The 26,990-nt window shown below is 38.4% G+C and overlaps 1 protein-coding gene across 1 annotated transcript in view; it reads right to left on the reverse strand.

Annotated features, from left to right (window-relative positions):
- Positions 1-93: 93 nt before the first annotated feature.
- The window catches only part of cacna2d3 (calcium channel, voltage dependent, alpha2/delta subunit 3), a 36,380-nt gene continuing 9,483 nt past the window's right edge, over positions 94-26,990 (reverse strand). Inside the window, exons 6-39 of the mRNA XM_087800463.1 lie at positions 23,216-23,378; positions 22,581-22,712; positions 21,165-21,225; positions 20,937-21,087; positions 20,802-20,876; positions 20,636-20,725; positions 17,805-17,918; positions 16,177-16,255; positions 14,619-14,752; positions 13,730-13,747; positions 11,728-11,799; positions 11,086-11,166; positions 10,917-10,991; positions 9,258-9,341; positions 9,072-9,143; positions 7,773-7,834; positions 7,608-7,675; positions 6,680-6,725; positions 6,475-6,572; positions 6,315-6,408; positions 6,156-6,251; positions 5,910-6,031; positions 4,409-4,486; positions 4,277-4,338; positions 4,152-4,196; positions 4,015-4,077; positions 2,667-2,737; positions 2,530-2,605; positions 2,424-2,464; positions 2,303-2,358; positions 2,122-2,239; positions 1,900-2,012; positions 916-998; positions 94-861 (exon numbers count right to left, since the gene is read on the reverse strand). Coding sequence (XP_087656589.1) covers positions 769-861; positions 916-998; positions 1,900-2,012; positions 2,122-2,239; positions 2,303-2,358; positions 2,424-2,464; positions 2,530-2,605; positions 2,667-2,737; positions 4,015-4,077; positions 4,152-4,196; positions 4,277-4,338; positions 4,409-4,486; positions 5,910-6,031; positions 6,156-6,251; positions 6,315-6,408; positions 6,475-6,572; positions 6,680-6,725; positions 7,608-7,675; positions 7,773-7,834; positions 9,072-9,143; positions 9,258-9,341; positions 10,917-10,991; positions 11,086-11,166; positions 11,728-11,799; positions 13,730-13,747; positions 14,619-14,752; positions 16,177-16,255; positions 17,805-17,918; positions 20,636-20,725; positions 20,802-20,876; positions 20,937-21,087; positions 21,165-21,225; positions 22,581-22,712; positions 23,216-23,378 — 2,886 coding nt within the window. The 3' untranslated portion in view covers positions 94-768. The remainder of the gene's footprint in view (positions 862-915; positions 999-1,899; positions 2,013-2,121; positions 2,240-2,302; positions 2,359-2,423; positions 2,465-2,529; positions 2,606-2,666; positions 2,738-4,014; positions 4,078-4,151; positions 4,197-4,276; positions 4,339-4,408; positions 4,487-5,909; positions 6,032-6,155; positions 6,252-6,314; positions 6,409-6,474; positions 6,573-6,679; positions 6,726-7,607; positions 7,676-7,772; positions 7,835-9,071; positions 9,144-9,257; positions 9,342-10,916; positions 10,992-11,085; positions 11,167-11,727; positions 11,800-13,729; positions 13,748-14,618; positions 14,753-16,176; positions 16,256-17,804; positions 17,919-20,635; positions 20,726-20,801; positions 20,877-20,936; positions 21,088-21,164; positions 21,226-22,580; positions 22,713-23,215; positions 23,379-26,990) is intronic.

Consider the following 26,990-nt stretch of genomic DNA (forward strand, 5'->3'; position numbering starts at 1 on the left):
TTTTCACCGCATCAACACCAGTAATAATCTTGAACCGACCGTATAGGATGTGCTGGCGAGACGTATAAAATACAAACAGACGACGAAGCGATGGAAGGAAAAATATGTCTTTGTATTTATTCAGCAGCTTGTTGACACACGTGGTCTGGACACAGGATGGACGGACGAACAAGTGCAACATTCTCTTCTTCTTCATGCATCTGAACTGACGTCGTGACAGGATGAAGATCGTCGACATTTTCTTTTTTTTTTCTTTTTCTTGCCTCTCGGCTGCTTTACATCGTCATGAAGACACGACACAGGGCGGAACTGAAAGTCTGGTACTGAGTTTACAACAAGCACACGTTTACACAGAGTGGAAGGAAAAATGTAAAGAAAGAAAAGAAAATGTAAATAGTCTTATATATATATACATTTACAAAAAGTTTATAAATAAGATCCATAGAAGCAAAAATAAAATGTTTTAAAAGAAGAAAATGATGTTTATATTCAGGATTGTGGTGAAGAAACATGTCGGTAAACAAAAAAAAACTTGTTGTAAACTAGTACCTGAACTAGCCACAACAACATGAGTCAGCAGTTTACCTCCTGCTGTTCTGTCCTTAATCAAAGTGCACTTCTGCAGGCGTCCACGTCCGCACGCTTCTTTTTTCTCTTGCTAGTTAAATGGGGTTGAGCCTCGCAGCTACACAGATAATTGATTCTCAGCATGTCTGTGGCACAGGTTTGGAAGATCTACGCGGATCTGAGGTCCAGAGCAGCCGACGGTCACCTGCTGACGGTCAGTGTGATCAGAGGCAGCAGCGCCGCCGTCAGACCGACCCTCGGGACGCTCGCCGACCCGCACTCCATGGCGTTCTCCTGCAGAGACACCTGTCAACACGTCTGCTCTCGTGACCTCGTGGTCACGCCTACCTCCGGGTGGAAGGGATGACACGACTCCGGCTTCTTCCGGTCCTTCTGGAACTTCAGTCGGTCGCACTTCAGGGATTCATTGTGTGCAAAGAAGTCAAGAAAGAAGTTTTAACTCGTCTGATGTAAAATAATAAAAGAGTTTTTTAATATACGTATAATAACAGTGAGTTTGTTATAGACGTATAATAATAGTGAGTTTGTTAATAGACGTATAATAATAGTGAGTTCGTTATGGACGTATAATAATAGTGAGTTTGTTGATAGAAGTGAAATAATAGTGAGTTTGTTATAGACGTATAATAATAGTGAGTTTGTTAATAAACGTATAATAATAGTGAGTTTGTTATAGACGTATAATAATAGTGAGTTTGTTAATAGAAGTATAATAATAGTGAGTTTGTTATAGACGTATAATAATAGTGAGTTTGTTAATAGAAGTATAATAATAGTGAGTTTGTTAATAGACGTATAATAGTGAGTTTGTTGAAGACGTATAATAATAGTGAGTTTGTTAATAGAAGTATAATAATAGTGAGTTTGTTAATAGACGTATAATAATAGTGAGTTTGTTAATGGACGTATAATAATAGTGAGTTTGTTAATGGACGTATAATAATAGTGAGTTTGTTACTAGACGTATAATAATAGTGAGTTTGTTAATAGACGTATAATAATAGTGAGTTTGTTATAGACGTATAATAATAGTGAGTTTGTTAATGGACATATAATAATATTGAGTTTGTTACTAGACGTATAATAATAATAATAATAATAATAATAATAATAATAATACATTTATTTTATATGGCGCCTTTAATGGACGTATAATAATAGTGAGTCTGTGTCGACTTACTCACAAAAACTGCTTCAACAACGTACAACTCTTGTTCAGACATTCCAGCCACTAGTGATGGCACGTCATGCATCAGTGTTCTCAGAACAGCAGGTGGCGCTCTTGAGTCTCAAGTGAGGCATAAAGGATATACATGATCTCGATGGGATCCATGGTCACTGGAGGAATGCTGCTGCAGTCACACTTGTTGTCCACCACCACCATGAAGAGGTTACTGCTGGGAATCTGCTGGATGACAAAAGACCTGCGACACACACACACACACACACACACACACACACACACACACACACACACAGGTCACAGGTCACAGCTCCTGCATGTGTCAGTCATAGTGAGTCTTCGAGTCGTACCTGAAACATCCTCCACAGTCGATGTTTCCTGTCGTCTCTTTGATGGTGCGCTCGGAGACGAAGGCGGGATATTCCGTGTCACACGGAACCATCAGGGTTTTGCCTCGAGGTCTCTGGGCTGCGGAGCGACAACCGTGAGTCCGTGACACAACACACACCATCGCGAGTCATGTGATCAAACCTTTGACTGACAGATCCACGTGAAACCAGCTGTACAAGTTGAACTCCAGCAGGAATCTGGACGAGACGGAAGGTTTTTTAGAGGGAACATGAAGTCATTCCTGAAACTGACGACGACTCACATGACCAGCTCCGTCAGGAGCCACTTGACCACGGAGAAGGGCTGCAGAGAGAGAGAATCCTCCGAGTCAGCACAAACCTTGGAGTCTTCAAGAGTCACAAACTCACGTGAGAGAGCGAGCGAGCGCTGTCGCTGCTGCCGGAGTATTCCCTGCACACGGCCTGGAAGTCGTAGAGCGTGATCCTGCAACATCAACACAGCATGAGAGCTTTGAAACACGCGTGACGAGAGGGAGAGACGGAACCTTTTAAAGGATCCCATCTGCAGGAGTTTGTTCATCACAGCTCCCTCCACCTCCCCGAAGAAGAGTCCTGTCTGAGAGAGCATCAGTCGCACACCAGTCACCATCAACTGATCTCGTTTCCTTCCTCGCTTCACAGTATTCCTGGTTTACTTATTTACGATCTGATTTCCTTATCTTCTGGTTTCCTAACTCGGGATCCTAGTTTCCTTCATCGTCTCCTTCATAGTTTCCTATTTTGTTTCTGAATTACCGATCTTGTTTCCAACTTTCTTTTTCTTCTTCCCATCTCTCGTCCTTTTTTTTGTATACTTCCTTTCCTCATTCCCTAGGTTTAGTGCTAGTTGCCTAGTTTACTTTTTCGTTTCTATCTTTTTTTCTTGTTTCTTATGTTGTTTCATTGTTTCCAAGTTTCTTTCCTTGGATCCTATTTCCATCCTTTTATCATAGTTTTCTAGTTCCTTTGCATGTTTTCTTTTCTGTTTGTTTCCTAATTTACTTTTCAGTTTCCTATGTTGTTCCCTTATTTCCCATCTCAGTCCCTTGCATTCTAGTTGCCTTCCTTGTTAACAAGTTTCATATCTCATTCCCTTGTTTACCATTTTTTTACATCTTATTTTAATCCTTGTGTCCTAGTTTCCTCCCTTGTTTCCATTTCTGTTTCCTATCTTGTTTCCAAGTTCCTGCAATTCTTTCTTAGTTGACTCCTATGTGTCTAATCTTGTTTCCTTATTTCCTCTCTTGTCTCCCAGTTCCCTTCCTCATATCCAATTTACATCCTTGTATCCTAGTTTCGTTCTTCATTTCCTAATTTCCATACCTGTTACCTAGTTTCTGTGCTTCCTTTCTTTTCCGTTTTCTATATTGTTTCCAAGTTTCCATGTATGTTTCCTAGTTTACTTTTCTGTTTCCTATCTTGTAACCATACTTCTTAATCCTGTTTCCTTGTATCCTAGTTGCCAACCTTATTTCTAAGTTGCTTATCTCATTTCCTTTTTCTCTTCCTTATATACTATTTACATCCTTGTACCTTGTGTTTCATTGTATGTTTTCTATCTTGATTCCATGTATTCATGTTTGTTTAATAGTTTCCTCTTCTGTTTCCTATCCTGTTCCTTATTTATTATCTTGTTTCCTAGTTATTTTCCTTAAATCCTATTTCCATCCTAGAATTCTTCCTCTTTTCTAATGACCAGACAAAGTGATATTGACGTTCTCAGTCAGTTCTGTGTATTTTAAGACTAAATCCTTCTTTCTTTCTGTATCAACTCTGGATGGAGAGAAGGAAGTCTAGGGTCTCAGTAGACGAGTGTAAATGTGTCGATCAATCAGGTGTGAAAGTGGAACTGACCTGAGATTGTTCCTCTGTGACCAGAATGAAGCCGTTGTTGTCAATCAAATAACAGTTGATGTCCTGAAACAAACATGAGCAGAAGTCACTTTAATACTATACAAATTAAATAAATAATAATTGATCTAAATAGAAACCTTGTTATCGCAGCTGATGCTACACTTCCCGTCCAGAGCGGTGCACTGTTGTGTCACAAAATCATCTTTTTAGCTTCATGTCAGCAGAGACTTCCTGAATGTGGGCGACGGAGCTGAGCGGTTACCTGTCTGCAGGCCGTCCAGAACTTCCTCTGGAAGAACTCCAGCTTCATCTGGATGCCCACGGCTGAGCAGCAAACACAGACACGTCAGTGTTTTCAGAAGATACATTTGCCAAAGCTCAAAAAATGAGTTACATGCGACGATGGGAGACTTTCTGTCATCCAGGAGCTGAATGGCAGTGCTGGCCAACACCACGCTCTTGTTTTCCAGAGCTGCAACAAAAACACCCAAATATTTATGTCACTCACATCTGTTCGGCACGTTTATGTCTTCATTTTTTGCTTATATGCAGTTTAAAACACACATTTACTATAACTATTAATAATTCATTTTAAAGTATTTTATTTTTAACACAATATGAACCTGAAACACTAAAGTACATTTTTATTTTCAGTTAAAGAAAGGCGATAAAAACAACTATTTTTTTCTCTGCTTTATTTAATCAAAAATGTTGTATTAATACAGTAGCTGATTGTGCTCAAAGATAATGAGATTTAATGAGATCGAAATAAACAACTAACCGATATATAACATCGCTAAATACAGAGAGCAGTTGAATCCAGACACAATAATGAGCAGATTGAATAACGCATATGTGTCCACTAGATGGCGCCACCGACAGAAGAAAAAAGAAAAGACAAACCGACCACTCACTCGCTTCATTCAAGATTTATTTTTTTTAATTTATTTAACTGTCGGTTGGGATGAAATATTGAGCCGATGAAGTGATACTGTACGGCGAGAGGCTGAAAAATGATGAATGAAGTTGATTTCTTCATTCTGTGGCAGAAGTGAAACGTCAATTTCATCGCAGCCCAAAGATGAAGGATCCATGGATGGTGTAAATGAAAGATGTTCAAGAAAATAAACGATTTTTATTTTCTTACTACTGAAATAACAAATTGAATATTCATTTAAAACGATTTATCTGTGACCAGAGTTGAGTGATATGACCTTAAAACTGTATCATTTAATACATTTTTGGTCTTAAAAGAATATACGAACAAAGATTCCTTCAAAACAAACTGTGCTGTTCATTTGTTTTAAGCAGCTTGTTCGAATATCTTCGTATTGATGTGGCCCTTATGCAGTCAGAGTGAAACTAGAAACATGATCCAGGTTTTATGACTGCTAACAAAAAGCTGTTTTATTTTGTATTTTGTTGTAAATATATTACAATTCTAAATATAATGTGCGTAGGTTAATTTATACTAGACTAACAAGCCATTAATTGAGCTATTGTGATTATATTTTTGGAAAATAAAGCAAATAATGTAGTAATAAATTGTACTTTCTGTCATATTTTTCCATAACATATTCAGGTTTTAGATACTTTGAACTTTTTTTTTTACTTGATTTACAGATCATTTATTATTTTGTTCATTTGTCATATGGTTTTCTTATGTTACTTCAAAATACAGATCAATATTTGCAATAAAAAAAACATAAAAAAGGGTTTATAGGTCATTAGTATTAAATTAATATTAAATATTTACTGCATCTACGGTGTAGTTTTAAATGCCGAGCTCGGCAGTGACACGTAAATGAATGTGTTGTTTTTGTTTCTTGAACCTGGCCGGGTTGATTTTTCATCCTGCCCTGCTGAGACTCTTATCTGTGTTTGATTGCTCATACCTGTGCTGAAGGGGATGGAGTAGACAAATGTTCCGGGGACCTGCTCGGCTGCTCTCTTGTACCACAGCGGGAAGTGATCAGCATTAAACACTCCCTCCTTGTCCTCGGCTGTCAGGAAATCTCTGCGGATGCGCGGGGGGAGATGGACCGAGGTGAGGCGGAGGAGGATCAGATTCATCAGGCTCAATCACTTCTCACATCCCGGCTGTAATTCTTGATTAGTGAACACGGATCGGCGAGACGTACTGATTAGAGAGCTGATCTGCAGGCACAAACAGGTTTGTTCTCGACAGGCCCGTGCGGGTTCCCAGGAAGGCGATTTCTACTCCTTTGTCCGAGTTCCTGCAGAGGGAACACATTGGTATAACATTTTGTTTGTATCAAGCAAATCGCTGAGGAACCTACTCGGACTTGTTGAGGGCTAGTCCGGTCCAGTAGGCCTCGAGAGGAGCGGTGACCACAGCATCGAAGAGAACCTCCTTGATCAGCTCTCTGTCGCCTGCAGGAGGCCAAACCACTTCATCATTCTCTGCTCATAACTGTGTCTGGATTCAACTGCTCTCACATTTCAGGTGTGATCTGCGGCCCGTCATGAAGAGCTTAATGGCTTGAATCTGGGTCAAGTGTCGGTGCTCGTGCTGCTCCTCCGTGTTGCAGTAAGTCCTGAGGTCCGGGTGAAAACGTGCGTTTGAATCAACGACCTCCACGTACCTGATAGCCGACATCAGAGCGCAACCCCCCACTTCCCGCTCCCATCACCCCGGAGTTACCATTCGTCTGCCAGGGCGACATCTGGCTGTTCCAGATCACGGAGTCCTGAAACACACGAGTCAGTAACGCTTCAGCTGAGTCATGTCAGACAAGCAAACTCTCCAAAACAAGCAGGTCAAAGCCAGCATGAAAGTCTTGATTGTTTTTAGCATTAAATCACATCAGCGCTGCTCAGCCACGCTTTCCTTCCCTGACCAGCTGGAGGATGTATATATATATATATACATTTCTTGATGGTACACATTTTTTAGTTTCAGTTTCAGTTTATTTAAAAGGATTATAATGGCCTATTAAGATTAAATAATACAAATAAATAATTGTTTTTAGTTCATTAATTTAGATTTATCAGCTGGAATATACATATTTATTTGTTATTAAAAAATAGACACAGTACGTACTTAATTCACTAAAAACCTATATCTGTTTGTATAGGTAGGTTTAAATCATGCAAAAAATAAAATAATAAATAATTAATATTTTATGAAAATGATTTAAAAAAGCTTTTCAAGACGATAGGAAATGTCACATTAAGGGCTGACTCTTTGATAGAGAATACATTTAAGAATAATGACATTTCAAATGATAAAATATTTGTCACTGAGAAAATCTAATATATGTAATATAATTATACACGTTTTAGTTATATTAACATAAGTGCAAGTAAGCAGAGCTGACACATAAAGATTGAATCAATAAATAATCCACATTATACCACTTAAAACTTATATTATAAAACATATTCTTTGTACAGTGCAATAAGAAAAAAAACTTATAACTTATCTTCCATTTTACACATTAGTCAATTTCTAATTTCAAAATAAAGCAGAAAAAACATTGTAAACACGAAATGAAAACAGAAAATGAATATAATAAATTGCACATCAAAAATACCAGTCAAACGAAGATGTAATTTAATAAACATCTAACCTGCTTCCACTGACACGTTTCCTCTGAAGAAGTACTTCCCGTGTCCTCTAGAGAGCGCTACACCAACACTACAAACGATAAAATCCAGAATCAGCATTTTTTTTTTTTTACAGTCAGAAAGCCAACTGGACCTGATCACACCAGAGCACGTGATCAGCAGCTCACCTGAAGGGTGTTCCTTTGATGTCGGTGTAGAAGTAGTCGTTGTGCATCTTCAGCACTCGTCGCTGCAACAACACGTCACTGCAGGTCAGTTCAGCAGCTCCACATTCATCAGATAATGATAAATACATTTTATTTAGATGCAAACATCCTTGTTGTTAACTCTAAACGGATGCCTCGTTGCATGAACCTTTCCATCATTATTTAATTCATATAGTTTTATTAGCAGGTCTGGCTAGATTAGATTAGATCAACTTTATTAATCCCTCTGGGGATCTCCTTCGGGAGGGTTTCCAGTTCACAGCAGACAATAGTTTCATAAAAATAAGAACAAAGTGCAAATATAAAGAACAAACCGCAAGGGCTGATAAAGTGCCAATATAAAGAACATAGATTGAAGGAAATAACGTTAAAAAAAATCGGACAAAAAAACAAAACAACTAAAAACACTAAAAGACTATCTGATCTAAATGTCTTAATAACTCTTAACCGCTTGACAAAATGTCTTGTTTTATTATTTCCTTGTTTTATTGTTCACTTTAAGAAACTTGTTTTTAAATCTTTCTTATCTTTAAAAAATCTGTTTTACTGTGGTCTTCTTAACTGTTTTTTATAATGTATTTTATAATCTGTTTTTATGGTGTCCTTGCGTGTTCTGAAAGGCGCCTTATTAATAAAATAAATTATTATTATTATTATTAGCATGTAGACAACTGACCTCTCAGTGAAGGGTTAAGGCTGAGGTCGACTCTATCAGATCAAAGGAAAAGGGGCAACAAGGAAACAAAATATGTCCAATTTTGATGACATTTTAACAATATTCATAAGTAAGTAAGTAAGTAATGGTTATTTCTAGACACATTTAGTGGGAGAGATTAGAAGAATATCAGCTCCTTTTGACAATTGTAAGGGGGTGAAAAGTGAAGCCGGAAATTTCATACATCTCCAATTTCAAAGTCATGTAATACCATAGTAAATACATATCAAAAAGGAATAACTTCCACAAATTTTAAGCTCATTTCAGCAATTGTTAGACCCATAATGCACCTGAATGTATTCTCTTCTCCCTCGAATTTTCTCTTGGTTATACGTCTTTGAAATGTATTTTTATACTCCGGCAACACCTGTTATTTCAGCCAGTTTCATTCGAAAAGTCCCTGCTGTGTCTTTGGTTTAATCATTTTGTGAATCACTTGGTAACTTATTTCAGCTAATACTCCATTAATGGGTACATTTAAAACATCTCTGTCAGATCTTCGTGGAGGTTTTGGTGACCTATGATAGGGAGAACGTTTCACTCACCCCTTTGTCCACCGTCTTCTTCACCTCCATGGAGAACGTCCCGGTCCTCCTGTTGACCATGGCGTTGCGAAGCTGTGCGGGTAAAGAACATCGGGCAGCATATGGTGACTCTTGTTTTTAATTAAGCGAACAACCATTGCTCCTGTTCAGGTGCGATCTCATTACAAAGCCGTGTTCAACACCTACAATGTCGTCTTTGTCCTCCCACTCCACCTCGGAGAGATCCACGCTGCTGTAGTTGGGCTTCCTCCTCTTCTGACCCTCCTGGTACTGCAGGGACAAACACACCGGGGGAGGCCGTGACTTTCAACAACTCACAGCGGCCCGAAGAGTGAAAATGCAGCTTCATGGTCGTGTTAATGGGAGCCACGTCGACACAAGTCTGCGAGAGCGAATCTTTCACGTCTTCGGTGAAGACTTGATGTTCCGTTTCTACGCATGAATCCTTGACACAGCGCCGCAGACGCTTAATTATTGAACAAATCAGCTGTGAAATGAACACTGTCAGCTAAATTGAAAAGAATTAATATGATTGATTGAAAGAGTCACGCTTCGGAAACGTCCACAGCGATGCATTAAACAGTACATGTCAAATGCTGCTGCTTAATGTCAACCACAGCACACTGGTGACCACGAACACACACTGGACGAAGAACCACCACAGACCGACACACACACACACAGTAGCACGGAGAGGAACCACTAACTGGGGCTTGGCTCAGAGGAACCGTCGGAACCAGTGCTCCCTGCCAGTGAGTGTTCAGTTACCTCGGGGGGGAAATGTCAGAACCCTCCGGGCCCTAACAGGGGCCCCTTATCCCTGCATGCGTAGGTCAAAGGAGAAGGTGGGGATTACAGAGCGCAGCAGCCTCACATGTTACATCACTGCACCAGCATCCATGGATGCATGTTCCGTGTCATTCAAGGACAAAAAGCTCAAGGTCAGAGCAAATAAATTCGACAAAAAGTCAGAAGGCTTGATGACACTGAACCAGCCCGTTGTGTTGTTCAGGCAGGAAAGTGAAGGTAAAAACAGTGACATTGCATCGATGATGAAGTGAACAATACCAGGAAGTTGAAAGTGGCACATTTTGGTTGTTATTAAAATAGCTTTATCTGTGAACTCTACCTTATTAACCCTTGTGTTATATCAGGGTCAAGGTGACCCTGTTTCCCCCCCGAAAACAAATGTGTTTGTGGTTACCCTTGTGTTGACGACACAATGCCAACAATAACCTGCACTTTGTGACTTTGAAGACAAAGGAAATAATTGTGAAAAATGTCCTAAACAGAAGTACATTTTCATACTAGGCTATATACATAGGTATTTAAGTAATTTATATTTGTAGAGCGCTTTTCCAGACCAGGGTCACAAAGCATGTGTGTATAGAAAACTCAAGATGACTGGACACTTCTATACTATAATCAGTGACTGAAAAACGTGGGATAACTTTTTGTGATTACATTATTGTATTTATTTAATAGTTGTATGATGCACCAACTATAAAAAATACTGAAGGTTCATGAGTTAAAGATCTAGTTAATAAAATGTATAAAAATATTACAATCTTTCATTATTGTCTGTAAAATGTTCTTATTTTCTTCTTTATATCCATCAATCTGTAGCACAAAATCCTCCTGAAAAACTGCTCCAGCTCACTTGAGAACTTGTTTAAAATGGATCCTCTGCTCACTTAAATCAAACGTTACTTTAATGTCATTTTATATTTGTTTCTTCATCTATACAATAAAAAATACATTTATTTTTTTGAAGTCGGTTTTAAATGCAGATCATTAACAAAAAAAGTGAACACATGCGGCCTTGCTCAAGTAAATCCACCTTACCAGAGGTCGTAGGTCGGGATGCGTCAGGATGTAGCCGTTGTTCGTCACAGCAAAAGCGTAGCCATGGATCCCCAACTAGCAAGAAAACATGTTTTTAGAAACCTTGTTTTTTCCTCTCTAAATAATGAACAATGTAATTTATGCAGAAGTACAAGACATCTGACTCTACCATATGTTTGGGAATTAGCTTCATCAACTCCTGCAGTGGGATGTCTGTTCCTACGACCCCCAACAGAATACCCTGGTTCTTCTGCATGACAGGATTCAAAACACAACTTCAGACAACAGTCACGTGCACCTCCACCTTCTGCCGACTCTCAGTAGTTTGCCATTAAAAGCAGAAAAGGCAAAAATGAGCAAATGCTTCTTAAAAAAATAATTGAATAGACGTTTTGAATCTCTATAGTATCAAAAACAATGATCTTTATATTATATTGTTATTACAGAAAGATGACTAAAGCACCATTTTAATATAATTTAGTAACATTAACAATTGAGAAAACAACACAAATGAACAATAAGCTTATAAAAAATAAATAAAAATGGAAACTTAATTCAGTGGTATTGGCATTTTTAGAATACCTGACACAAGTTGAATTTTATCAATAATGTTTTCTGCATGGTTGAATGTGTTTTTTAGTTTGATGAGCTAAAAAATTGAGCTCCACACCTTCTCATGGAACTCAGCAACCTAACAAGTAGTCTTGTATTTAACAAACAAGACATTTCAAACAAACATAGGCCATCTTAGTATTTAAGATTTATTATCAATATTTATATAATAACAATGACCATAATAACAGTTACTTACCGTTTCGTTCTTGGTGCTGAACACAGGCATGGCTACAGTGGTCGTCAGACTCGGTCCTGCTTTGTTATTTAACTAAAATAGTAGAACAACAACCAGAATTATTTCAGTCAAAACCAACGCTAGACACTGAACAACCATGTCCTTGTAACTATTTCAGGCTATTACAGTCATAAAAGGTCAAACTCTCAACTAAGTCTGCAACATAAATCAATTCCTCAACAGTGACGACCGGCACCCGTAAGACTACTTGACCCTACTTGACCCCAGGAGGCCCCTCGTGTTCCTACAGTGTAAATAAACTCACTCATGAATAAATACCCGCATGATTCATGAAGGCAAGGAATACACAGATCTGATCGTAAACACATGAATATTCGGTGAATCCCAAAAGGTGAGAGTGTATCATCTTATTGACCATGATGACCATATAAGGAGGTGAAGATGAACCCGTCAGACACACCGCAAACCGAGATAGAAACAAATGTTTCTAAATCGGAGATTGAAATCATTTTCGGTAAAGTGGAGTTTAGAAAAACATTTTATGTTCATCCGTTACTTTCATTTTCTTTTTATATTCTTCTGCTAGTAGTGGAGTTGTGACAGTCAAAGTTCAGGGATGTGACAGATGCCATCAATCATGTCATATCAGTCAAATTACGTTTTATTTTCATTTTATTGCTAACATATTTTGTTATTTAAGACCATTATATGCTTATATTCTCATGTTTTATTATGATTATCTTATAAACATTCATAGAGTAAAAAGAATATGTCATACATTGAGTCGAATAACAACTTAATCTGGATTTAAACCTGCTAATAATAAACATATTTAACTAAACGTGATTTAACTTGTTTTTGCTCAAATCACATTTTTATAAACGCATCGGCTTATTGTTCACAAAAGAAAGCTCAATATGAATTAATATGTTAATTTCCAATAGTGACAAAAGTACTTTAAGCATCCTTGAATTTACACAAACTGCTCAGGAGCAGGTGTAGATTTATCTAACACTAAAATATCGATCAATGCCAATATCCCTTAAATTTCCTCGTCCTTGTCACGCCTGACGAACGAGTCGTACTCTGAGCAGCTTCTGTGTGTCTAATAAAACAAAAGTAAAATCATCAGTGGTGACACAAACATAATTGAATGAAACAATGTGTATGTTCCTTACATGGGCTCTTTCATCCATGCAAACACATACGGTGACGACTGGACGACCCAGTCAAGATAACAGAAACATTAATGTCCGTCTGTTAATGAGAGGAAAAGATAAAAGTCTGTGTCATGTGAGCTCAGGTGAAATCTGACATGAACGAGCAGATGAAGCCTGTTTAAGTAGGTCTGGCGTTCCCTTGCCTCATGAATCAACACGGCCGGCTGCACTTGTGTTTTTCGTTTGTGTGTGAGTGTGGAGGGGTGTGTGTGTGTGTGTGTGTGTGTGTGTGTGGGGGGGGGGGGGTACTGTACATGTACAGGAGTGAATTTGCATTTTAGAGCCGAGAAGTCCTGCGAGCGTGACAAGGTTAAGAATGCCGAGACCTCAAACTTCTCACAAAAGAGACTGTACACAGTAGTACTGCACACCTATACACACACACAACTACACACACAGGTAAACCCTTGAACACCCCTTCTCCCCTCTTTCCTGGTGTCTCCTCCAATGTCAGTTTTATTACGGGCTTTAGGAGATAAAATGCAATGATCCACAGAATGATGAATGGTGTGTCTGAGGTCGAGATAAAGGAGCACACACTCCAGAGGACAATGTTCCAACCCTCCCTCTCTCTCCCTCTCTCCCTCTCTCTCTCTCCTCTCACAGTGTAAGAGTCGTACAGTACATTTGTCTCTCCTGCCCTTTTTCAGAGGAAACTCCGGGTTCGGTCAGAATTAGTTAATAAGAAACGAAGGAAACGTCTTTGCTCTTGTGAGTCACGGAGACAACATTCCTCGCACAGAGGGAAAACCAGATTGTGCATCATGTGCCGTGAGAGTTACCTTATGAGCCTGGGAAAGCTGCAGAGAAAGGAGAGACATTAAGAGAGAGTGAAGTCCAGACGTACGGTACGGTAGCTCTGTGGTCACAGCTGTATATCGAGGCAAAGCCAATGCAGATTAATGAAGCTAATAACGAGAAATCATTCAAGCAGCGGAGAGAGAAGTGAGGAGACGCACAAGGCCACAAACACACACAGAACAAACACACACACACACACACACAGGAATGAAAATGAATAAAATGAACTCATATTTGTCACAGCTGCAGCTAATCATGGTGTGTGATAGTGACAATGTTCATGTATTAAGATTATAAACAAAGATATACAGTGGGTCGTTGTTAAGTGCTGGGTTTATAATCTGAAAACCCTCGCGTTAAACAAATTAAAAAGCAGTGATCGTTTCGTTTACTTGTTTAAATGACATCTTAAAACTTGGTTAAGGTGACCTGATTAGCACTTGTGATGCTTTGCCGCCCAGCCAATCAATTACAGCCATCTGTCACTTTTGACAAAGCAACAAACATAGAATTTTCATGCAGTAGAGCCTAGTCGGCCGTCACTAAATAGAGCATTGTGAAGAAAGGTATCATGGGAGTTCAGATTCTTCACAACATAAGTAAGGCGGGTGCGGTAAGTTGTGTGATCGTCATTAAGTTTATCTGTTGCTCGAATAAACACCGTTTTTTAACATTGTGAATAAAGACAAGCAGATTTGTCGTCCCTGACTAAAGCTTAATAAAATATGTTTAAATATGCAGTACTGTGCACAAAAACAAATGAGCAAAATAGAAGGTGAGCGGTGATATAGCAAGAGACCAGTGTATCTAAACTAATCAAGAGCAAGAGATCACGAAACTGTCCCACATGCTTCAGCTGAACATACTCACAGCACTGTCCACGTAAGCCTCCGTCCACACCGTGTCGTGCTCGTGGTCGATGACTTTCGGGCGGCTCATGACGTGAAGATACCGCATCACGTTCTCTTGAACGTCCGCCAATGTTGAGATCTGGCTGAAGTAACCTGAGACCAGAACACATGCAGATGAAAGAGGCTCGACTCGATGACCATATCTGTCAAAGATCGGATGGTTTTCAGGGGATGATGCAGTCAACTCGGTTTAATACGCACTGTAGGTCCCTCAGTTACAGACACACAGGATTGTTTAATTTGATACTTGTGTAGTACAAGTTTCCTTTGATTGTGTTTTCATGTAACTAAACTTTGTGTACGTGAGGCTCTACACCAGGCAAGTACATGTCAGGCAATTACTGATATGCCCGTATTTTAAAATCAATTATGAATTAGTATATGGAAGTCTATATATATATATATATATTTATATCCAAGTTTATATCAATGTCATAAAAATAGTAAATGGTTGAATTTAACATTTAAAAAGTAAAAGTTGATTTAAAAAAGAAAATTGGAACATTATTTGAGGTATTTTTTAACATTGTTTTTTTTTTATTATATGAAATGTTGAACTAGTTTTTATTGAATAATGGAGTCCATTCATTTGCTTATTGAAATTTGAAATTGGTTTATATCAAATCAATTTAAATTAATATTATAATGTGTATGTTGAAAGGTTGAATTTGTTTTTATTTTTCAAATGTTCAAAATGAATAACTTTTTATAGATAGTTTGATATTCTGATTCCAATAATTGAAAAAATAAAAGTTCTAAATTCAAATTTTAATTTGTAGTTTTTTAAAACTCAATATAAAAAGTTGGTATAACGGTACAACCAGACAATAATAGTACGAAGCTAATGATCAAACTCTCAGCCAATCATGCGTCACACAGACGATCACGTGACATCGGCTGATTTTGTACAGAAACTGTCACCAAGATCCTACCAAGTATAGAACCAAATCTGCCAACATGGTTTCGGTCATGAAGGAGAGAACAGGTCCGTATATCAGCAGCATCTAGATTAACCTTCGGAACACATTCCTACAATCAAACTTTTGAGTTAAAAAAGTGTAGAATCAGCATCTTATTGACTGTCCTCTGTGGTCCACGTTCACGGGTATCAATCAATGCGAGCTAAAGTGGCATCAGCGTCCACTTGGGCACCATCTGACGATCGTTCAAACAGGAACCGCGGGGTAACTATACAGTGGGTGTTGGTGGGGGGAGGTTCCTTAGCGATCTGTTTTCCTGACGGTGACTTTTGCATCCAGTGGGCACTCGACTGAAGCGCTGCCACGTGGGAACCATCAGCGAAGCGCAGCCGAGAGGGAGACAAACTGACAGGAAGAGGGATTAAAGCGGATTGACCTCCGACCCCTCGAGGTGCCACTCGATTGCATCTTGGCAGAAAGAGCCTGAGCCAGCACACGCACACGCCTGCGCGCACATGTGACGACCAGCACAGATGGAGAGCCGCGCCCCCCTAAAGATCACATTGAAATGTAGAACCGGCTTTCAAATCCCCGAACCTTTGTTGGCGCAGGCCATCCATTTGAGGTTATCAGCAAACGCAGACTCTCGTCCAATCAGGTACGGGAATATTCGCACCTGTGCAGAGGACACGTCAGTGATGAGAAGATACATACGGATGAACAGGAGCAGCATCAACACCAAGTTACATCAACACTGTTCATCGTGACCTTGAGCTTTAAATCGAGCACCCAGAATCTTTATTTACTTTATTGTGTTGTTTGGGATGTCTGCTACAACTAGAGGTACTTAAAAAATTTATAGTTAATGGAATATAAACAGCTTATAAGAGGTAAAGTTTAGGGGTGATATTTACACCATGTCCATGTTTTTGTCATAATAATCACTTGAAATGTATGAAGTTATACTGACAAAAACAGGCATTCCATGTTTCTCTTCTGTCTGTTAGTTGTATGACACACACGTGGTACTTGACTGTTAACCATTGTTTAAAGTAAACATCTTGTCATTTTTACATGACTGTATATCACTATCTATCTATCTATCTATCTATCTATCTATCTATCTATCTATCTATCTATCTATCTATCTATCATGCAAGTGGCCAAACATTTCACATATATTTAGCTCCTCAACCGGAGGCCTGGAGGCTTGATGGTCCTTATCTGTGATTGGTTGGCTGGGCGGCAAAGCATTACAGGAGCTGAGAGGGTATTGTTGAGAGGGATGGCAGCTCACATGCAATGTTTCATAAGTTCATATTAATGATGTTAACTTAAGCAAGGGAAAATATTAAATAGTCAGTACTTTGCAGATTTTGTTTAATGCGGGGCAAATTTTTGAAAAGGTGACCCCTGCAACATGTAACACACACTCACACACACACGCACACACAAATATATTAAATTATTAGACAGTAATTTAGTCACATTTGCACCTCAACTATCAGAAGCAATCAGGGGTTAGTTCCTTTTTCTCAGGGACACTAAGGTATTTCACACCTTTATATTTATTTATCATTTATCATAAATCATTTAAGCTTTAAACGTAGCCATTTTGAAATGAAACATTAATCATATTTTTCTGTTTGACAAATGGCTGGACTGCCTTCTCAGAGACGCCTGTGTCACATTGCCAACCCTGCACGGCTCATCAAATCCAGATGCTTTGCTAAGCATAAAGCTTATAGAAATCATTGAACGGCTGCTATGTAGCTGCCCTCAGGTCTTTTAGAGGGAGGGGGGGAGGGGGACTCCACCAAATATTGCCGACTGCCAAAACACTTCCAACAAACAAATCCTTACACAGAAACAAAGGCCTTTGAGCTGTTAATATTGTGCCCAAGATCATCTGAATTCATTCCTAATTATGTTTCTGTTTGAAAACATCACAAAGGATGTTGAGCAGAATGGAATCCCGGAGAAGCAGGACCTTTTCACTTCAAATCACAGAGCCCTCCAAGGCAGTTAATTTCACATGTTTTATTTCTCGTGGGGGAATTATTGCTCAGTAGAGCGGTACAAAAAAAACAGCAAATCAATTCACATCCTACATAAATGTGAGCAGCTCAAGGTGGCTTTTCACTTCCATCTTTGTTGCAGACCAAAAAAGAAGTGATTTATCCCATGTGATGTGGAGCAGGAGGGGAAAAAAAGGATAGACCCACCTTTCTTTCAGGCCAGTTGTACTTCTCAAAAACATGATCGTACATTTCCGTCGCCCCATCCGTCACCAGCATGATAGCCTGGCTGCACACGCTGCCGTTGCCGGTTTGATTAAACTGCAGATGAAACGACAAAAGCCTTAAATTAAATCTTCAAATCAACAAAGCCAATGCTCTCTTTTGTCACGTCGACAGGATCGGTTATAAGTACAGGCCGGCCATCAGTTAAAAAAAATACAGATAATGACTTGGCGAGTACAGCCGGGCAGTGCAAGACTACATATTGTGTGAATTGTTGCAGTAATTAAGTGGCATATTGACTCGCAGCGCTGCCAACACAGAGAGGAGGCTGGAAATGAGACAATCAAAGAACAGAAAGTGCAAACCTCAGCAAATTTGTTGAACAGCAGAGGCTTTATTTCCCACACGGACAGAGAACAACTGCGGTACACGGCAAATATCATGGGTCTGATGTGACTTTAATTTAAACATGACGGGACATCATCAAGGAAGGCAGATGACAAGGAAAAAAAACAAACTTCTTTGTGTTTTCATTTAAAGACTTAACAGCAAAAGCGCCCAGAGATTTTCTTATAATCGACCAAACCTACGTCAAAAATTGACACGTTTAGGGTTCGTTTAAAGAGGTTGTTCAACGAAGGTTTAAATATTTAGTTGTGTGGCTTCAACTGCTGCTTCTCACGTGTCGGTAAAAAACGAAAAAACAATAAAACTATATACAGCATCGATTAATAAATAATAAATTACGCTGCTGTAAGAAACAAGTGTTTGACGTCATTGTTTGAAAAGACCTTAAGAACTCCAGAGAGACAATGACTCGGTCCATTCTCATCCAACCCCCAAGGAGCGAGTTTGAGTTCTGCTCAGGGAAACTATTTTGTCTTGTCTTGTTGACAATTCAAGAATCATGGAAGCTCCTATTTTTATTCAACTCTTGTCTTATCTTTGGGTCAAGGTGGCTACTAGAAATACATATGCAGTAGAGGAGGTCGTTCGTATCTGTGAATCCACTCTACGTACACTTACGTGAAGGGGCCTAACATTTTATTTAACGGCACTAATATGATGATTTTTAAAAAAAAAGGTTATTAAAACTTCTGGATGATTTTTCCCCCTTAAAAACAATGTTTTTTTAACCTTGGTTCATCTTGTTACGACAAACTTGAAATCTGTCCCTTCTGCTCATTCTTTTAATATCAAATAAAAGTTATCATATCTTTAATCAAATTGTTTCTATAACATAAATTGTATTAAGTTTTTCTTCATCAAGGATGATATACTTTATTCATAAGTTATGATGAAAAACGACTAATTAACCAATAGAAAATAAATGAGTATTTGTTCTGTTGCTCTTTCCTCCCCTAGAAAACCATAAATATAAAGAACCCGGTGTTGTGTATTTTACTTTAGAACAGAAGTGAGTTGCAGACCCGTGTCGACGCACATTACCATATTCATCGCAGTGGTTTAATTAACGGCAGGGACGCGGAGGTACGAGCGACGCTCCCTCGGCCTCTGCAGCAGCCGACGCTCGCCTGAGAGGCGCGAGATAAAAGGCAGATCGCTGCGTCTCCTGCTCTTATCAGCTTTGTGTCGCAATCAGCCGCGTTATTAATCACCGACGTTAATTAGAGCCATTAATCACGCCTCACAATAGATGTGTCCGTGTTCGGAGGGCGGAGCGGGGACGGCGTCGGAGCGTTACGACGGACGGAACGCCTCCTAAATACTGAAGTGTGTTTGAAAAGACGGATGTGCTACTTTTTTACACAAGAACACGCGGAGGGTGTCGTTCACCGTGTCAATGAAGACTAATGTCTGCAGCGGGAGAAAAGTTTCTCGACTTCAGTGGATGCATTTTATGTTGCTGTGAAATGTCACACAATGACACACAAACTTGTTAAAACAATAGCATGGCTTTCAACATCATACATGTCAAGATTAGTTTTATTAAAAGAGAAAATGTTTAAGGTAAGGTAAGGTAAGGTACAACTTTATTGATCCCTCAGGAGGTCTCCTTCGGGAAATTGTTTAAATTGTTTAAATTGTTTGTCTCATTGTCATTCTTATCTTCGAAGAGTTAAACTGTTCAAGGCAGCGTCATCATTTGTCTAACAGTGTAAATCTCCACACCTGCTGTGGATGAGATCGTTCATTGAAAATTTGCACGAAAAAGCAAAACTTTTTTCAACTCCCTTGCACTCGACTAATCGATTCCTTATTTTGGGAAGTAACGACATTATTTTACGATTACAAACCAAACAAGAAATGTTGAGATTTTCCTTTTTTTTAATTACAAAGTGACCACTTTACATTACGAACACACGTCTTTGTAGAGCAATAAAGGTGAAAATAAAACACAAGCCGTTATGACTCATAATGAATCATCAACTATGATGCTCAATAAACTAAAATGCTCAACATAAGTCAGCCTTTCTTACATGGATTTCATGAATATTCAGCCTTATCTTTTGCATTATGGGAGGTTTTTTTCTCAGTTTTATCTTGACCTTTAAAGTATATATTTTAGTGAGTATTGTTTTGATGGTGTAAGCGCTTTGTGACCCTGGTCTGGAAAAGCAATATATAAATACAAATTACTATTACTATTACTATTAGATTTATAAGGAAGGATTTCACTGTCAAGTCAACGGTAGCAAGAAAAAATAAACGAAAAACACAACACAGAGTTGTAAAGTTGAACTTCCTGATAAAAGGCAGAACACTGTCAGTCTCCATCATTTAAGACCCGGGAGATTTTGACAAACATCATTGAATAAATAAACAGGTTTTCAGGTGTGTGTTGAACTTACCTCATTTAAGATAGTGAACGCTTCTGTCAGAGCATCCCCCAGCAGTCCGATCCCTTTGGCGAAGAGCTTGTCCAAATGTTCTCTGAAATGCTGATCGCCCCAAAATGTTTCCGATGAAAATCAAAATAATGTCTAAAAACACAGTTTGTTCCGCTGATCGACTCACATCCTTGTTGGCTCTGTCTGCACGGACCAGAGTTCCATTCAAACACGGCTCCACGTAGTGAATCTCCTGATTGTACTGCAGACACACCTTTGTGTCAAAACTGATTCGACAAAGATGGCAGCCGTGGATACTCACTGCTATGATGTTGAAAAAGTCGTCGTCTCCGAGCGTGTCCAGGATGGAGGAGACGGTCTGTCGGGCGATGGTCAGTCTCAGTCCTTTCATGCTCCCGCTGACGTCCACCAGGATGACGACATCTTTGGGTGAAGTCGCCGCCTGTATGTACCTTCAACACACATTCAACGTCATGTTCGTGTCACTCTGTTATTCGCGGTGTTGAGTGAAAGCTCGTTAAAGACTGACCACTTCCTGTTCCTGCAGTCAAAACCAATGACGCCGTGTTCATCCGGATGCCACTTGACACCTGAAGAGATGATCAGGAGAACACAGGAGGTAAAGAAAGGTTCAGAGCAAGAAATACATCCATTCTTTTTATCACTTCATTTACATCTACATATTATAAATGTTTTTAATTTAATGTGCTTTTCATTCCTCGTAGCGTTCTATCAATGTCCACAGGAACTAAAAAATGCAATTGACAAATACGTTCATCCACCTCTGAAGCAAATCTAAATACACTGGAACTATAACACAAATTTCAAAACAGTGGTTTGAATCAAATCTTTATTAATGCCTTGAAAAAAAATATTGACAGATTTCTTTATTCTTATCTATAATGTTGATAACAATAAATAATTAAGGAAAAAATTGAACAGTTAATTGAAAATATTATATAAATATAAACCTGTTTGTGCATGTGAGTTTGGCATAAATCACAAAAGAAACAAAAACAATTTAACATGTATATATATTTTTAGTTCTGAAACACAATAAATAATTAACAACTGTCAACTATAATTTAAGGACACAACAACCCTTAATCAATGGCCGTACAAAATGTTCACTAAACCTTACATAAATGTCAAATTTTGATATTAGATTTTGTAGCTTAAACACAATCTTCATTCATACGTCACTATTTCACCCTGAACATGAATGTGTATCGACTAAAACGTTCCATTACGTTATTTAACGAATCTTTCATTTTATTAAGTCATTTAGTCCATTTCAAGCTTTCACTCCTGCGTAGGAACTTCTGCTTCGTGTTTCTGTTTACAGTAGAAGAATAATTTGAAAGTATGACAAAGAAAACAGTATATAATATAGATGGTTATAATATATGGTTAGAAATAACCATAAAACAATAGGTGATAAATATGTTGATACATTTGTGAAAACCTATAAAACTAAAAAATATAATTTAAGTACTTAGTGATACAATTATAATCATTTATTTTCTTTTAAAGAGAATGTAATTAACATGTTGTTTTTTGTCCTCTTTTTCTTATCATATACTTAAAAGCATTCTTGTGTTTATCGTTAGGCGTCTCTCTTCTCAAGAACAGGAAGCGACTGATTTTCTCATCACTGTAACTTTATACATCAGCGCGACTTTACGCCTGTCCATGACAAATTCTGATTAATTGGAGTCAGTGTACATAAGTCCTCTCTGACGGTCTGTTAAATTACAACATTAGCCAAATTACCCCCTTTAGTAATTCTTAAATCATTTATTCTGATGGGCTTTTTGTCTGCACTCGATACTGACAGCTCCCCCGAGGCAATTATCTTTTACACACACACACACAGGGACGCACACACACACACACACACACTCACGACGGACAAATAGAGGGACAGACGGACGACAACACTCACCGGGGTACTGTCTGAAGAAGCCTTTAGCGCTTCCGAAATACTGCCAGATCAGGGTCGGATCTCTTTCAAAGTTGTCCACGAACACTTTGTTCAAGGCCTCGGACCAGAACACGCCGTTGACGATGTCCGGATCTGAGGTGGACACATCGCGAGACACGAACTTGAAGACAAGTGCATTAAAAGTCTATAATTGTCTTCAATCACGTTGCTACCAAGCGCTTGGCTGACCTTTAGCCCCTTATTGACCCCCCCGAGGAGACGACACAAAGGCTGCGATTAAATCATGGCGTATCCTCCTCCTGCCGGACAAGCTGCCAGCAGCCGTCTTTTGTGCTCCGGACTGAGCCTTAGTGGGAGTCCATTACAGCCAAACAAAAGCAGCGCAGCAGCCACACACTGTGAGGTTACACACCCTCTAATGGAACAAGAGATGGCTCAACTCCTGCCGTATGCTGCGACTCCAGCAGGAGTCTGGTCGTGTGTCACTACTTAGTCTTTACCTCTCAGCGGCTATTGACCCTTTTCCTCTGATAAACCTTCCAAAAAAAAAAAAAAAAAATCATTTCTCACTTTCACCACATACTTTTCTTTCTTTCTTCTTCTCCTGTCGGCCGATAAGCATCTGCAGCGCTCACCTTTGTTGTACATGTTGGTGGGCACCTGCACCACGCTCAGGCTGAGGTTGACGGACAGGTTATTGAAGTGGTCGTTTGGCTCCAGGATGAACTCTCCTCCCAGCTCCACGTTGTTGCCCTCCTCGTCCACTTCATTGATCAGCACGGCGTTGAAATACTCGTACTGCAGACGAGACAAACTTTTCTTCTAGTTGCATATAAAGCATATTATAATGATATATAATCAACAAATTAATCTGGACAATAAGAGCAGCTAGTTCTATTTTAAAATGTAGTTTTTTCTAAGTTGGGACATTATCAAATATTCATAAAAACAAACAAACAAAATTCTTGAATAAAGTCTAAAACAAAACGTTTTGGTTCTAACCGTTAAAATATAGTAGCATTAAATAATAATAATAATAAATAAATAAATAATAATATATTTTAAAAAGGTGCAAAAGCAGGAGCCATTACGCTCATGGGAAGCTTGAGTTTGCTCCATGTGCTGCAGAACTGTGTCTGCGACTGCAGATAGAAAGACTATAAAACTGTAAATGCAAAGTATCTCGTCTCTGCGTTCCACTTTGAATATTCTAAAGATGTGAAACCTTGGAGGCCATACGGTCATTTGAAATGTTCACTATTTTAATGGATCTGACACAGCAGCTAAGGCACCAACACAAGTTCATTTACATACTTTTTATTTTATTTTTCAATTTTATTCTTTTTAAATCAATATGTTAAGTTGAAACTTTAACTTTTCTGGGTAACATTTACTTTTTAAAACACATTTTCTGTACAGATTTTCATTATAAATAAATTAAAGCTTTGTAATGAACAATAGTCTGAGACATGATATGTAATTTGTGTTGATATTAAATAAACACAAAATAGAAGTGATTATTTTTTATTTATTTTATTCAATCAAATAGAAGTTAAAAGCTGTTCTGATCTGGTTTTTTTAAATGTATTAATCATTTACAGTCATTTATCTTTACATTAATTCTTGTTTGGTGTAGTTCATGGTTTTCTCAACAGCTGATGAACATTTCTTGAACATTTTTCACAAAGTGACAAACAGTAGTCGAACACAGGAGCTAAACTAAGGTCAGCAGCATTGAATGGTGCAGCGAGTCGAGAGAAAACTCCTCACAGATGTTTATTTCTGCAGGCGAGTTTCTTTACAGTCACTACCTCAACCTTGTGACCACAGAAAAGAGTAAAAGTTGTACAAAAGCTCTAAGCTTAAAAAATAGATCAATTTCAGTTTCTTGTTTTTGTCCTCGATGTTATGGGAAGTGTTTGATAAATGTTAAGACATTTTCTTTAACCTCTAAACTATATAGTCAAATTCAGACTGAATGAGTCTTTTTAACAGTCTAATGTATGACCTAAAAGTTCCAAATTAAATAAATGTAAAACTATATTCATCTCGCTTTATTTTTTCCTAAAAACTTTTGAAAACGCAATTAATATACAAGCACAAATACATATTATTCTACTTTCAAATCCTTCTAAGCAGCATCTGCTCCCTCATTGTAAATGCATTTCAAATGCTTAGTTATAAGTTGATCCGAGTGAATAACTGTGGGTTCTTGTGGAACTGCTGCTGCAGAGGACGGACCACCTCCTTCTGCCTGAACGGCCTCTGCCTGGCCTCTGCTCCTCATTGTCACCGAGAGAGAAGGACGGAGGGATGGAGGGATAAAGGGAAGGAGAGAAGGGTGATGGACTCCGCAGAGTCGCACTCAGGGGAGGCCGAGCGGGCATCACCATCAAGAAGCCCCTGACAGCTCATACCACGCCTGAGCGACTCTCTGACGAGCTTCGGCGGAGGAGGAGGAGGAGGAGGAGAGGAGGAGGAGGAGGAGGAGGAGAGGAGGAGGGAGGAGGGGGTGATGCAGAAGGGAAACAGTGGGGGAGAGAAACGTGCAGCCTCAGCAGAAGTGATAGTGAGAGGAGAGGCACGTTCACCACCAGGGTTATTACTGTAGAGCAGAGCGCGGGACACTGCGGCTCTCGAGGAGCCCCGCTGACTCCTGCAGCACTGCAGCTAGCCAGAGGCCCCACTGCAGACCTGGTCTCCACTTCACACGTGGGGCCTTCCTACTGGATCTTTTTACTGATTTATAATTGCCAGAAAATTTGAGATGCCAAAATATAATGCTAATCATTTACATTTGTATATCTACTTGTATATAATTCATAGTATCTGTATTTTTAAATTTTGACAGGTTTTCCCTGTTACCTTGCAAAAAATATATTTATATGTATTTATTGTTACAATTCATATTTTTTTGGATCCAAAATTTGAAAGCTCAGGGATGTGAGCAACATGAAATATTTCTGTCAAATTACGTTAACATTTTCTTCTGATTAAACCTCAAATCAATAAAAGAAATATATTTTTTCTTTTACCAAAATGTGCAACTACACAAGTAAAACGTTGTTTAGCCGATTAGCAACTTATACAAGTTATATTAAGTTAATTAATGAGGATTTTAACATCCTTAAAGAATATAATATATTTATTATATATAAGAAAAAAAATGTTTCATCAAGACAGAAAATATATATTTTTTAATTATTTAATGTATTATATTATTATATTTTTATAATATATTTATATTATTATATTTATTATTGGCAACAAACAGAAAGTATACATTTCATTTTTAGATACATGATGTAGAAAACCCTTAACAATAATGGGTTTATATATAGATATTTGAAATAATTGATATATTTTTAGTCACATTTTTACAATAATAAGTATCTTTAGATGTAACTATATTCAACTGAAAGTTCAGGGCAATATTACAACACGGACAATAATGATAAATAGTTGATAAACTAGAGCAATAATGGGGATAAAGATGTGTTTTCAAAGCACCAGGATCAGACTCCTCATCAGGAGGGTCAATGCAAAACCTGGGACTATCCTGAAGCGCAGCTGCAGAGATAAGAGCGTGTTATCTGGCAGCGGTCAGCGAGATGGTGCGTGAAGAATGTGTGGTGTCAGAGGAGGCGAGCGCCGCTGAAATGACGCCACGAGGAGAAACATCATGACATTGCATGATTATCTCGGGTGGATATTGAATTCTCCTTATTATCTTTTTATGGTCGCGCTGATAAAATGTCTGGGTGAGCGGCCGGCGCGAGACCACGATAACAGTCGATGGCCTGGGTTTAGATGAGAAAGCTTCATTTAGCGCGGCTCTGTTCCAACTGTAGTTAGAAAGTTACATCGTTCAATGAACACCGGGTCAAAAGTTGAGAGTGTAATTCACAACTTTTAATGTCATTTATGATCATTGATCAATTTTAGTTTAAATGTGATGAATTTTCAAATTGGATTTATTATCAATTGGAATATTTAACATTGGAATCCAATTGATTAAACTCAATTTCAGAATATTAAGCAAATAAAATAAATGTCAGGCTTTTCCTTGATTTTCTGAAACTCCTGTTGTGTTATCAGTTTTATCTTGATCTTTAAAATATATACTTTATTGAATATTGTTTTAATTGTTTAAGCACTTTGTGACCCTGGTCTGGAAAAGCGCTATACAAATAAAAATTACTTATTTACTTACATTATATTTATCATCATATTTATTTGAATCTTGTCAGTTGACATCAGTTTAAAAAAACAATTATACACAATTTTCTACTATAATGTTACAAAACTATAAAGATAAAAATGAAGCAGAAAAAAGAAGAGTTTTTTATTAAATTTATTTTTCTCTTACACCCAACAAAATATTTATTTTAGAGTTAATTGTTGATTTTA

Source organism: Callionymus lyra, chromosome 10 (genome assembly GCF_982586985.1).
Source record: "Callionymus lyra chromosome 10, fCalLyr1.hap1.1, whole genome shotgun sequence".
In the NCBI taxonomy this organism is placed as follows: Eukaryota; Metazoa; Chordata; class Actinopteri; order Syngnathiformes; family Callionymidae; genus Callionymus; species Callionymus lyra.